General features: G+C 44.7%; 1 protein-coding gene across 8 annotated transcripts in view; it reads left to right on the top strand.

Annotated features, from left to right (window-relative positions):
• Positions 1–14,762, top strand: part of dlg3 (discs, large homolog 3 (Drosophila)) — a 358,637-nt gene that overhangs the window by 197,601 nt on the left and 146,274 nt on the right. For all 8 annotated transcript variants that reach the window (XM_078412470.1, XM_078412469.1, XM_078412468.1 and 5 more), the window contains 3 exons: positions 3,519–3,655; positions 4,611–4,755; positions 5,849–5,999. In XM_078412470.1, coding sequence (XP_078268596.1) covers positions 3,519–3,655; positions 4,611–4,755; positions 5,849–5,999 — 433 coding nt within the window. The remainder of the gene's footprint in view (positions 1–3,518; positions 3,656–4,610; positions 4,756–5,848; positions 6,000–14,762) is intronic.

Below are 14,762 nucleotides of genomic sequence, written 5' to 3'. Positions count from 1 at the left end.
TTTCATCTCTAGCGTTATGGAGGTGTATAAAAACACAAGAGGAATATATCGGTAAAAGCACAGTCTCTTGCCCAGAGTAGGGGAATTGAGAACCATTTTCTCCTTAAATGATGCGTTCAATATGCTTTTGATAGGCTGTTGGCAGGTTCACCCCCTTAGTGTCCAGTTGCAGCAGCACCTTAGACTGTAGTTCCTTCCCCAGAGAACCGGAGCACATAGGTTTAAGGTGAGGGGGAAAAAAAGTAATAGAAACCTGAGAGGTAACATTTTTACACAAAGGGTGGTGTGTGTATGGAACGATCTGTCAAAGAAGGTAGATGAGGCAGGTATTATCGCAACAGTGAAGAAACATTCAGACAGGTACATGGATAATAAATGTTTAGCGGGATATGGGCCAAATGCAGGCAGGTGGGACTAGTGTGGATGGGATTTGTTGGGCGGTGTGGGCAAGTTGGGCTGAAAGCCCTGTTTCCACGCTGTATAACTCTATGATTGGAGGATTTGGATACAGTGCAGTGCCTTGGAGTGGCAGCTGTAGGTAACTCATGTTCTCAGAAGAATGTGGTGAAGAGAAATCATTACTGCCTGATGATAAACCATGAACTTTGTGCAAGGACTGAGGTCTTGATCTTGAAATGTCCATTTAATTATTCGACCAAAATCTGTGTTGGCACATTGAAGACAATGGCAAATTTCAACATTGATGCACTAGCATTATTGAACATTCAGGTTTTACATATCTCGTCCTAGAATTGCAGCCTCAACACAAAGTGGCTTAATTCATAAATACTTAGCTTGTTGGGGGGGGGGGGGGGGTGGGGGGGGGGGGGGGGGGGTGGGGGGGGGGGGTGGGGGAGATCAAACCTAGCAGTTTGGTTTAGAATGGAATGAGAAGAATAGGGTCACTGATTGTCCATGAATCCTGCTGATCTAAGAAATGAAAAGAAAAAGTGTGATGCCCATCACACAGTGACTGGTCCTTACCACCATTTAAACCCCTGCATTAACACTGATAAATCAGTTGGATACTACTAATGCAAATTAGATGTGCTATGGAGCCTGTCATTCTCAGGAGTACCCTACTGGGAGGGCATAATCGCACATCTCACATTCATAAAAAGCACTTTCCAGCTTTGTGCCATCATCTTTAGACAACTGCTGTGTTAGAGAAGCAATGAAGTAGATCCTGAGTTTGGACAAACTGGGTTGTAAGAAAAATCAATATTACTATTTTTTTATATCTATATATATAGTGTATATATATATATATATATATACACTATATATATATATATATATATATACGTACATATATACACACACACACACGTATATGTATATATAGGAAAATAACTGCGGATGCTGGTACAAATTAAAGGTATCACAAAATGCTGGAGAAACTCAGCAGGTCAGGCAGCATCTAGGAGAGGGAATCGGTGAAGTTTCAGGTGCTTCGGTAAATCGGTAAACTGGTGCTTAAATGCAGGTAATTATTTTTATACTAATAAACCATGTTCATGGAACAATTAGAAATTTTATTTTTCAAACAACTGATGTATAGCAAACAAAAATTGTTATCCAATGGATGTCATGTTCACAAGGATTGCAAAGAAATGAGGGTTTTTCCGAAGTCTAAGAACGTTAATTAGTGTAGTGACTGTAATCTACTTTCCTCTTACAAATAGCAAGCACCTCATGCAGTATTTTTTTTTAATCGATCAGGGAGCAAAACACAATTGGAAGTTTTCAGCATTACAATCATCAGATGATTTCCACAATATTGTTTATCTGTTTTATTAGCAAATTTCTATGGTGCCCCATGATATGTTGGATTTTTTCTACAAAGTACAAGAGCTGGTATGTTTGACGCCAGCCAGCAGTGAACATTCATTTTCTACATTATCTAACCCTGGCAGGCTTGATATAAAATGCTCAAAATGTAAATCACTTCTTAGCTTGTTGTGGAGAGGGATCAAATCCCATTGTTTAGGTTGTGTGGGATCAGGAGTACTCAATGATTGCCTAAAAACCGGTGGAGGAGGTGGTTGTGGAGGCAAGAATTATCTTGAGGAATGGGATGACGAACACAAAAAGGTGCATAAGCATGGGGTTGGTGATCAAGGCGTCCATGAAAAGCCTTGCAAGATCACAGTGTCAAGACGAGCGGTGCTGGCTCAAAGGGCCGAATGGCCTCCTCCTGCATGTATTTTCTATGTTTTCTTTTTCTAAGGGCGTTAGTATATCAGAGGATCAGAAAATCATGGGGTTGGTCTGGATGGTGATTCGATGGTTCAATGGTATTTTATTGTCGCATGTTGTCACCGAGATACTGTGAAATTCATTTTTGTATACAGTTCAGTACAAGAATCAGTATACATAAACACAGATACATCTTAGTTAAGCATCTCAGATACAATGCAAGCGTATAGTAGTAGTTCACTGAGCCAGTATACAGAATCCCCAGATTTGGCACCATTTTCAAGTCCCAGTTGTTGTAAGTGCAGGATTTTTGACCTGACCATGAAGACCTGTTGTCCTGGCGACATTGCAGGATCAACCTGGCTAAGCATAGTTGTGGTGTCCTCCGCCGCTCTTCCACTGCTGCAAGCAGCGCCCAGTTCAGCCGAGCCCCAGGCCGGCTGCAGGGCCTCCAGCGACCCACTCCACCATCAAGGCAGTGCACTGCCTCTCGCAGCCAGTCTGCTTACCAGCCCTCCGTCCGACTCCTGCGAACGGTCCTTCAGATGGGTTCCCAGTCCGTGGCGCGGGTACTCAGTCCGCCGTGAGCGAGCTGGACCTTCCGGAGTGGGAATTAGGGGCACTGGGGCATCGTGAGAGTGAGAATGGTTATTGCAGCATTGGAGATTGAGCAGAGAGATTAAAGGTAAATGTGGAATTCATGCAACAAGTCCACCAATGCTTTAGAAGAATCTAAAGAATCCTAGAAGTGACAATCACTGATTGATTCTCAGAAAATGTGGTCTACTTCCAACATATTGCTTCACAAGAAGAATTGCTTCAGTATTATGTAATCCAGTATGCCCCATTGTGGAAATTGCATTAGAAATATGAAGATGATTCCTGCCTGGCATCACTCCCTCAAATTTTCAGGAAGACAATATTTCATTCCAGTACATTTTATTTTTAATAACATGACATTGAGAAAAACAATCAAATGAATATCTACAAATGTTTTTTACTCAGCCACTCTATGAATTTGTTCGTGTTCATGCATAAAGTGTGCCTAGCTTCCAGAAATATTAGTTTGCATTAGCCTGCAATAATATTTTTTTGTGAGCTGTTTTATTTATTAAAATCCTAAATAGTCTTGTTCCTTTCAAATTCTGTGACAATCTTGTTTCTTTCAAAACCAACAAATACATGAGTCCGATGGGTCCCTTAGAACCTTAATAACTAGCACACTGTTTACCAAAGCCTGAATGTTAATCTGAATCTCCCTTACTAGCTTTACACTGTAACAAAGTAAATAATGGTGTATTTTACATTCTTTCGCTTAGGCCTAGGGTTCAGTATTGCTGGAGGGATTGGAAATCAACACATTCCTGGAGATAACAGTATCTATATTACCAAAATTATTGAAGGTGGAGCAGCCCAAAAAGATGGTAGACTGCAAACAGGGGATCGGCTACTTGCTGTAAGCACTGTTTTATATGTCTGAATTTTAAGGCATTTGATCACCTTGTCCTTTTCAGATGTGAAACTTAAAGTATTTTGACAGTACACTGCATCTCAAGAAAGCAAGTTTGGAGTAATGATACATTTTGGAAAGAGAATGAGTATTATTAAGACTATTGTACAATTCTAATGTGAATGCATTGCTAATGAGACCCTGGGGGCATGCATACTCAACATTCTGATGGTAGCCAGACTAGTTGAGAAGAATGGTTAAAAAAAACCTGCATATTGCATCCCTTGATTTATAGATATGGAGCTAAAATGTGCAAGAGGGAAGTCATTATGTTGCACTTCTGGAAATCAACAGTGGGACTTCATATAGAGTATTTTATCTGAAGAAGGGTCTCGACCCGAAACGTCACCCGTCTCTCCAGAGATGCTGCCTGTCCCACTGAGATACTCCAGCATTTTGTGTCTACCGAATATTTTGTCACCACTCTTTAGGAAGAATCTTGCCTTGCACAAGTTGCATTAGTCACATGGATTTGTAATACAAATGAAGAACTCCAGAAGTAAAATTAAGGAAACTGGGATTGTTTTCTTCTGAACAACGAATGTTGGGGGGATATAATAGAGATATTCAAAGCTTTATGGAAACTTGAAAGAATAATTGGGAGAAATTACCCACAAATTTCAATAGTTAAAAGTAGCATTTGGCAAAAAGAACGAGAGGAAATGATTTTTTATTAAAATAATGACGTGTTATGATCTTGGAGCTTCCAAGGGTCGTGGTAGCAGATTTGATCATAACTTTCAAAAGTGAAAGTTTGCGGTGACTTTTTGTAAGAGCAAGAGAGTGGATCTCATCTGTTATCTCTCACAGAGATAGCACAGCCACAAGAGGAAAGTGTGAATTGTGGATATGCATATTTGGATGGAGTAAATGTAAAGACCTCACTATTTGTGCCGAGCAGGTCAATAACATCAGCCTGCAGGAGGTACGGCACGAAGAAGCTGTGGCGGCTCTCAAGAACACTTCGGATATGGTCTATTTGAAAGTTGCTAAACCTGGTGGTAGTCATCTTAATGATGTATATGCACCTCCTGACTATGCCAGCAGTAAGTATTTACTGTTTATTAGTTGTATATTAGCATTACATTTCTCACTGTAGGAGATGAAAACTTGCATAAGAAAGTCTTTGGCTGGAGATTGCCAGTAGGTTAGTTTCATATCTGTAATTGGAAGTCTGTCTCCAGTTCTACAGTATAATGGGTGAGTATCTAATTCATACTACCACCCATTAGCCCAAAACTAGCTAGAATAATAATCAGCCCAACGATCTCTTTATCAGTTGAAAGTGGCTAAACCTGGTCACCTTAATTCCATATTTCTCTGCCTGACCCATTAAGCATAGACATTTTCTACATACTCATGCTGCTTTTCATGCTCTCAAAAACATGCATCCAGTCTGACCAACATCACATTCCAATGTGTCATCATTGGCATTTTTTTTCTTCCCTGGTCTCCATTCTGGCCTGGGCAACCTTTGATTAGATATGGTGCATAGCTGACCACCCTCGCAACAGTTTGTACAAAATCAGGGTAATTCTTACTGTACATACAGAAGAAAATCTGCCCTCTGCTAGATCAGAGAAAAATATAAAGACTTGTTATTTTTGCATTACCTTTCAACCATAAGATAATTTGCAGCTGATCATGTAGTTTTTAAATAAAGTCACTGTTAAAAAGGCCGTAGCCAATTTGTGCATAGCAAGCTCCAGCCAAGATCAATATAATAATTAACAGATAATTGATTTTGAATTGCGTCAATTGAGGAATAAATATTGAGTAGGGTACCAAGGATGAGTCCCATTCTCTTCTTGAAAATATTGCCATTAGAGCTTTTATATCTGGTTCAGACAGCAGATGGTTTCAACATCATCTCCTAAAGACATCACTTCCAATAATATAGAAATCCTTCAGCACTGCATCAGTATATCACCCTGAAATTATTTGCTTAAATGTCTGGAAGCTTAGTGTAGAGATCGTGAGGATGAAGCCATTTCACCTTCCAAACAAGCAACATTTTGCTGCTCCAATACACGAGCATTGGGCAACATGGAAAGGATCACATTTATTCTAGCTAATAAATAACATTTGGATTTAAACTGTTGTTCTCACTAACTCAGTTCATTTATCTTTACGTTGCAGCATTTTCAACCCTCACTGATAATCATGTGAACTCTGGTATGGGTTACATGGGTGGAGTTGAGAACAAACCCACATATCCATTGCCAGCAATCACTTCAGGCCGTTACTCTCCAGTGCCTCGGCACGTAATGGGTGATGACGACTTCACAAGGTCAGTCCCTGCTAATACAGTGCAATGGCATGCAGACTGTGAGTTTGCACAAATTTTATGGGTGGCTCAGATTGCCTGGCAGCTCTTGCAATGGAAGAAATATCTTTTGTAAAGCAATGCTATTGTTTATTTCTTTGAAGGGCCAGTGGATTAAAATCTAAAATTTATGTCTCAACATTTGATGTTGCACCAAAGAAGATTGGTTCACAAGATTGAAAGATGTGGAATGGAGTAAACTGCTGAGTTTAAATAACGAAGAGAAAATAGTGTGGCACATGAAATAGTAGCACAAAGGGAAAATGATTATCATGGTATCTTTGAGATTAGAACCCAGGAATTGATTCATAAAAACAGAATTTCAATCCTGAGTGTAATTTATAATAATATATGGAAATAATTTCCATAATATTAGGATGATTGTTAACAAAAGCCTGAAAAAAAGCTCAATGTGTGTTTGTTAAAGCTCGTTAATGTCAAGCCTGTAAGGTGAAGGTGAGGGCAAACATAATAAATATGTTTCCATGAGGACCCTAAGCTCCTCCTTTCTGGTTGTAAATATTTTACTGGAATTGTCATGTGGGAGGAAATATCCAATGCACTGCTGTTAAAACATTTTTTACGTAATTATTCAAGTTGCCGCAGGAGAATCTGTAGCATTTCCTAGGGAGTTACAAGACATGTTTCAAGACATAATTAATTCTAGGACGTGCAAATACGTTGGATTTTTCCATTTCCAGTGACAGCAGCAGAAGCAGAGGAAAAATATTTTAGAATGATTGCAAGGAAGCAGAGCTTACTTGGTGAGAAATGATCAGATATGATATTGTACTGCCATCAGGTATGCTTATGTGAATAAATAAATGAAGAAATAAAGAATGAAAAACTGAGAATGGCTCTAGCCATCAGAAAGGAGGACCTCCACCCATCCCTCTTTCTACTCCCTTTGATCTTTTAGGGCACCAGCATTATGAGGACAGTGGTATGGTTGCTCCCTTACCCCGACCACTGGTGTTTGTAGTCTCCTATTGATTTTGGTATTTTAATAGAAGCAGATGAAAAAGAGATGCATGTTGAAAAGGAGCATGAGAGAGAAAGCTTGTGCCATTAAAGAGTTTTAGATTCTGCCTACGTGTCTGAATAGATGACAAGCAGGAACCTTGTACTGATTTTTTCCTTGATGCTTGTCTTGAACATCATGTAGCATGTCATCTTGCTTACGTTGTTAGAAGTTGAAATAAACAATTACAATAGTGGGGAATATTTCTTCCTTTAGTTTAGTTTTTAGGTTAGTTTAGTTTATTATTGTCACATGTACTGAGATACAGTGAAAAGCTTTTTGTTGTGTGCCATTCACTCAATGAAAAATCTAGTCTACACATGATTGCAATCAAGTCGTTCACAGTGTACAGATACAGGAAACAGGGTATAACATTTAGTGCAAGATAATGTCCATTAATGATGGGAGGTTAAGATCCAACTCTAGCTGGTGAGAGGACAGTTCAGTGGGTTGATAACAGCTGGGAAGGAACTGTACCTGAATCTGGAGGTATGCGTTTTCAAACAGAGGTTTGCCTGGTGCGAGGGGAGGAGAAGGGGGAGTGACTGGGGTGAGACTGGTCCTTGATTATGGTTTGGAGGCTTCTGAAAAACTCATAGCTCATGTCTTTCTGTCCCTCGTCTGTTCTGCAAGGTGGAATGGATTGCAATTGGCATCTGGGGATACCAATACAAGGTTCTGACGATTCAAGGAACAGCAGATGCTGGAATCTTGAGGAAAACACAAAGTGCTGGAGTAACTCAGCGGGTCAGGCAAATTCTGTTGAAGGAATGGATAGATGGCAATTCATGTCAGGATCCTTCTTCAGACTTATCCATCTCCGTAGTCATTTGTGAACAGCAAATATGAAAATATTATTGTGTCGGAAGGAACTTTAGATGCTGGTTTGCACCAAAGATAGACACAGAATGCTGGGGTAACTCAGAGGGACTGGCAGTATCTCTGGGGAGAAGGAATGGATGATGTTTTGGGTCGAGAAATCTGAATGTTTGAAGAAGGGTGTCGACCCAAAACATCACCCATTCCTTTTAACCATAGATGCTGCCTGTCCCGATAAAAATATTATCCTTCTCTATTTGTCTTTAGACGTGCCACAGCACTCCCTCTGCTTCCTGTTTTTTTAGGTATTTTCCTCGAATGCTTCACACGCTTCTCTATTCCAATGGGACAATGCTCCTTCTCTTTCAAATTACATCTTAACTTGCTGGCCTCACACCAGTGTTTGATAGGTTTTCATTGATGATCAGCTCCTATCCTGTTCACAACATGCTCCTTCTCCCTGCCAGCCCGCAAGCCGAACAAAGCATGCTGCGAGCACATCTCTCTTGTCTCCACGTCAACCAATATCCGGCAATATGCCAAAAGCCTGCTGTTGGGCACCTGTAGGGCAATTACCACAAATAAATACTTCTGGGGTTCTCATAAATATCAATGGCATCCATCAGCCATGCTGAAGCTGCATAAGATTAGTGTCAGAGATAAGAACAGCTACAAACAGCGTTCGAAGAACCCCATATCTTCTTTTGATGTGCAGCAAATCAAAGGCAATTGTTGGGGTTAGAATTTAATCTTTTTCTCTGTCTCACCATGACATTGAGGGATATAAAGAAAGGAGGAAAGAATTCAAGCGGGCGATTTGAAAGGCCAAAAGGGGCCACGATATGGCTTTGGCAAGTCAGATGAAAGAGAACCCCACAGTTTTTTATACCAATATTAAAACAAGAGGATAGCCAGGGAGAAGGTAGGACCGCTCAAGGATAAAGGAAGGAATTTGTGCTTGGAGTCTGGGAATGTAGCCGAGGTACTAAACGAGTACTTTGCATCTGTTTTCAGAAAGGAGCAGGACATGGAGGACAGTGGTAAAGAAGGCATATGGTATACTTGCTTACATAGATTGTGGCATTGAGTTTGGAAGTCATGAAGCAGCATTGTAGCCCGCTTTCTAGGCCTCATTTGGAATATTGTGTGCAGTTCAGGTTGTCCTATCACGGAAAAAATGTGGAGGCTTTGGAAAGGGTGCAGCGGAGGTTTACCAAAATGATGCCAGGTTTAGGGGTATTAGCTACAGGGAAAGGTTGGACAGACTTGGATTGTTTGCTCTAGAATGCTAAAAGTTGCAGGGAGACCTGATAGAAGTATATAAAATTATGAGAGGCATAGATAGGGTAGATAGTCAAAAATGTTTCCTTGGATAGAAAAATCAAATACTCGTGGGCATGGATTTAAGGTGATGGGGCAAAGTTTAAAGGAGATGTGCAGGGCAAGTATTTTACACAGCGGTTGGTGAGTGTCTGGGACACGCTGCCAGAAGCAGTTGCATCTGTGGCATTTAAAATACTTCTGGATAGGCATATGGATGTGCAGGGAATGGAGGGATATTGTTTATGTGCAAGTAGATAAGTGATGGCCTTGACACCATGTTCAGTACAAATATTGTGTGCTGAAGGGCCTGTTCTATATTCTAAGACACTATAAATTCCATGCTCATCAGCTAGAAGCAAATTGAACCCAAACTGTGAGATGAACAGTCAGCCTTTGACTCGCCATGTCAATTAGTTCAGGGATGGTTTGGGGTGGCACAGTACAGTTGCTGCCTTACAGCGCCAGAACCCTAGGTTTGATCCTAACTATGGGTGCTGTCCTTACGGAGTTTGTACATTTTCCCTGTAACTACGTGGGTTTTCTCCGGGTGCTTCAGTTTCCTCTCACGTACAGGTTTGTAGGTTAATTGGCTTCTGTAAAATTGTAAAGTGTTCCTAGTGTGTGGGATAGGGCCAGTGGGCGATCACTGGTCAGTGTGTACTTGGTGGTCCGAAGGGCCTGTGTCCACACTGTATCTGTATCTCTAAAGTCTAGGTTCAGGTATAGATTTATTATTGTTACATGTACCGAGGTAAAGTGAAAAGTTTTGTATTGCATGCTATCCATGAATCATATGCACTTAATAACTTTCAAGTAAATTGTCATATATCAGTATGATGAGGTAGTAGTGATCACACCAAGAAGATTAGGATTGTCATGAGGAGCCAAGTTACTGTTGAAAGAAGGAACAGCAGACGCTGGTTTACAAAAAAAGACACAAAGTGCTGGTGTAACTCAGCGGTAAGTCGGTAAGCATCTCTGGAGAACATGGATAGGTGATGTATCAGGTCGACTACGAAATCTCCTCATGTTACGCCTACTTTGAAGAAATTCTCCTCAACTCAAAACGCACATATCCATGTTCTCCAGAGATGCTAATTGATCTGCTCAGTTCTTCCAGTACTTTGTGTATTTTATTTTTAGGAGCCAAGTTAATGTAAGGTGCCCTGAACACTGCGGCTGTAGTCAGTCATGGTCTGAATTTAGGGAATCCAGAAGTTGTGGCACAACAGCCACCCATTTCCTAGTGGCCATGAGGAATATTTATAATTATACTGGCCTCAGCAAAAAAAGGAGTCACCAACTTGAGGATCAATGATTGAAACCACCTTCTGCAATCTCAAGCAAGTCAATGGCAAAATTGGCAGACCATGTTATTTGCACTGTAATGAGAAAGAGTGGAAGCAAAGCATGCTGGGGTTGCAGGATCTCATGGTTCAGGGTGCCTTTGCTGATGTGCGCATTACTGTTATAGCCCACTCTGCCCCATTCCTCTGCTGAAAGGGGCAGCCGTGGTCCATCTGCGAAGACACCTTACCGACTGAGCACATTTCTTGAAATTTACAAAGCTGCAACAGCTTCCAGGGCCACACACTTAGTCACAAAGATAAAAGAGTAAAGCACTACCGAAATTGACCCCTCGGCCTAACTCATCCTTTTCGATCAAGATGTCCATCAAAGTTAATCCCATTTGCCCGAGCTAAGTCCCAATCCCATAAATAATTTCTATCCTTGTACCCGTTCACTTCATATATGCCCCTTCCTCTGTGTGAAGAAATTGCAACTTAGGATAATTTTAAATCATTCCCCTCTCACCTTAAATTCTTTCCCACTTAAAAACTTCTTTCCTATAGCAGGGTAAACAAAACTCTACACAATATTCCAAATGCAGCATCACCAATGTCTTGTATGACAGCAACACAATGTCCCAATATGTACTCTGTGTCCTGACTGATGAAGGCCAGCTTGCCAAACACCTTCTTCACCACCCTATTTACCTGCCACTTTCAGGGAGCTATATACTAATATTCCTAAATCCCACAGCTCTACACCACTCCCCATGGCCTTAATAATCACGGGGTAACGCCTACCCTGATTTGATTTCCCAAAATGCAGCACCTTATGGCGAGTCCGAAACTTGTTGGTTGTAGACGAAGTTTATTGCAGCCGCAATACACGAATACAAAGTTAAACAACAAGGTACAGGACAACCAATACAAACTTACTGTCTTCCTTGAAGACTTCGCCGAACTGACTAAATCGGGCGCCAAACGCGCACCTGACATCGCTGGCCAATCAGCGATGTCGTTCCCTGGACCAATCCCCATGGTCGCGTTCCCACGTGACCTCGCTGGCCAATCCGAGGGTTCGACGACCTGGACCATTCTCTATGGTCGCTACATGACCCCCCCCAGAACCCGAGGTGCGGAACCTAGCTGGGAGCCGGATTTCGCGACCATAACGAGTACGGAGAGGGACAGCCTGAACCACAGGAGCCGGAGGTTCCGGACTTGGTGGAACAGCCGGAACGAGAGGTTCTGGAGGAACTACCGGCACGGGGGGTCCTGGATGAACTGCCGAAACGGGGGGTCCTGGAGGAACTGTCGGAACGGGGGTTTCTGGACTGGGCGGAACTAACGGAGGTCGGCCTCGCCTAGGGGTTTGACCGACCAGGACTGGTTGATCCGGGTCCAAATGGGCAGGTTTGAGCCGGGACACCGAGACGAGTTCACTCTTGCCGCCCATGTCTAAGGTGAAAGTAGCCGTTCCCTTACGTAAAACCCGGAACGGCCCTTGATAGACCCTCTGCAACGGGGCGCGATGGGCATCTTTACACAGAAAAACAAACTCACAGTCCTTCAGGGAAGACGGTTCATGTACCATGGGACACCCATGACGTGAAGTCGGCACTGGAGCCAGGGAGCCCACCCGTTCCCGGAGAGATGCTAACGCTGATGGGACTGTAGGGAGCAGGGCTGAAGGGTCCGGAAACAGATCTCCGGGTACTCGAAGTGTCGAGCCATATACTAGCTCTGCGGACGACGCACCGAGATCTGGTTTAGGAGCAGTCCGGATGCCCAAAAGAACCCAAGGGAGTTGGTCTACCCACTCCGGGCCATCAAGCCTTGCACTGAGGGACGCCTTAAGTTGGCGGTGGAACCTTTCTACGAGTCCATTTGCCTGGGGGTGATATGCAGTTGTGGGTTGTAACTTGGACCCGTACAGTTCCGCCAGCGCGGCCCAGAGGGACGAAGTGAACTGTGGCCCTCTGTCAGTTGTAATAACTGCCGGGACCCCGAAACGAGCTACCCAATGAAGGGCCAAAGTCCTAGCACAAGACGCTGACGAGATATCAAACAATGGGAAAGCCTCTGGCCACCGGGTGAACCGATCCACCACCGTGAGGAGGTGGGTGTAGCCCCGGGAGGAAGGCAAAGGCCCGACCAAATCCACGTGGATGTGGAAAAAACGAAAAGCCGGGACCTCGAAATCCTGTACGGGGGGCTGGACGTGGCGCTGGACTTTAGCGGTCTGACAGGGCACGCAGGAACGTGCCCACCCCGCTACCTGTTTCCGCAGGCCATGCCAGACAAACCTCGCTGCTACCAAAGCAGAGGTGGAGCGGATGGACGGGTGCGCCAGCCCATGAATGGCATCGAAAACCCGGCGCTGAAGGGAGGGCGGTACTACCGGCCTGGGACGAGGAAGAGAAACATCGCACCAGACTTTCGTGCCCTCCGACCCACAAGCTACCTGGGCCAACTTCAATCCCGAAGTGGTGGACTGGTAAGCCGAAACGGTATCCGCTAGGAGCTGTGCCTCCGCGAGCTCCTGGGGATCCACTTCGCAGTCCACCGCCGAAATAGGGGGAAAAGCAGGTGTAGACAGGGCGTCAGCAACGGCATTAAGCTTACCCGCGATATGACGGACATCTGTGGTAAATTCGGAGATAGCAGTCAGGTGCCGCTGCTGGCGGGCCGACCATGGGTCAGACAATTTCAAAAAAGCAAATGTTAATGGCTTGTGGTCCGTAAATGCCACGAATGGGCGGCCCTCGAGGAAATACCTGAAATGACGGACAGCTAAATAGAGAGCTAGAAGCTCTCGGTCAAATGCGCTATATTTCAGCTCGGCCGAATTTAGTTGCCGGCTGAAAAACGCTAAAGGCTGCCAACGGCCACCGACCTGCTGCTCCAGAACCCCACCCACCGCCACGTCAGAGGCGTCAACCGTCAGGGCCGTGGGGGCGGAGGGGCTCGGATGGACCAACATGGTGGCGTCTGCCAAGGCTGCCTTAGCTGCCGTAAAAGCCGACTCTGCGGTCGGGGACCACAACAACTCTACCGGATTCCCTGCAAGGCATTGGAAAAGCGGGCGCAGGACTCGCGCCGCTGCCGGAACGAATCTATGGTAGAAATTAACCATGCCTACGAACTCCTGCAGCCCTTTTACTGTGGTGGGCCTGGGAAAAGCCCGGATAGCTTCCACCTTCTCGGGCAAAGGGGCGGCGCCGGCAGGAGTAATTCTGTGCCCTAGAAAATCGAGGGCAGGCAGGCCGAATTGACATTTGGAGGGTTGGATAATGAGCCCGTGGTCTTGGAGCCGCTGGAACACGGTCCGCAAATGGGCCTGGTGTTCCTGCACTGAGGGGCTGGCTACCAGGATGTCGTCTAAATAAATAAACAAAAAGGGTAAACCCCGGCCCACGCGGTCCATCAGTCGCTGGAAAGCCTGTGCCGCGTTCTTTAAACCGAAAGGCATACGCAACCATTCAAACAACCCGAACGGAGTAATAGTTGCAGTTTTTTGTATGTCCTCCGGTCGCACTGGAATCTGATGGTATCCTCGCACCAAATCGATTTTGGAAAACACCACCGCTCCTTCCAGCCCAGATGAAAAGTCCTGTAGGTGCGGTATGGGGTAGCGATCAGCCGTGGTGACAGCATTGAGACGCCGATAATCGCCACATGGCCTCCACCCCCCAGATGCCTTGGAGACCATGTGTAACGGCGAGGCCCACGGGCTGTCAGACTGACGGACAATTCCCATTTCCTCCATCTTCCTGAACTCCGCCCTTGCCACCACCAGTTTGTCTGGCGGTAGTCTCCTGGCCCGAGCGAAAACGGGAGGGTCTTCGGTGCGGATGTGATGGACCACACCGTGCTTAGCCGAAGGTGCGTCAAAACGTTGGACGAGCAGCTCTGGGAACTCTGCCAGAATCGCAGCATACGAGTCGGGGGCCGCGACGACGGCCTGGACAGTAGGGGTGGGCGAGGAGGCGATTGTCGGAGCGACGTGCTCATCTTCGGCGGAGGGTCGGAGGTCGTTACCGCGGACATCAGGAACCAGTGAAAAAGCCCAGAGAAAATCTGCGCCCAGGATCGCTTGTTTGACGTCGGCTATGATGAATGGCCATTCGTACGTGCGGAGGCCTAACACAAGGGACATCTTCCGTGTACCGAAAGTGCGAATTGGGCTGCCATTAACCGCAATGAGGGTGGGACCTGTCTTACCCGATCTGGTTTCGAGGTCGGTCGGCGGCACTATGCTGACGATGGCTCCCG

The sequence above is a fragment of the Rhinoraja longicauda genome, chromosome 15 (genome assembly GCF_053455715.1).
Source record: "Rhinoraja longicauda isolate Sanriku21f chromosome 15, sRhiLon1.1, whole genome shotgun sequence".
Lineage (NCBI taxonomy): Eukaryota > Metazoa > Chordata > Chondrichthyes > Rajiformes > Arhynchobatidae > Rhinoraja > Rhinoraja longicauda.
The sequence above is the reverse complement of the archived record's forward strand: the minus strand, read 5'-3'. Positions and strand labels throughout refer to the sequence as shown.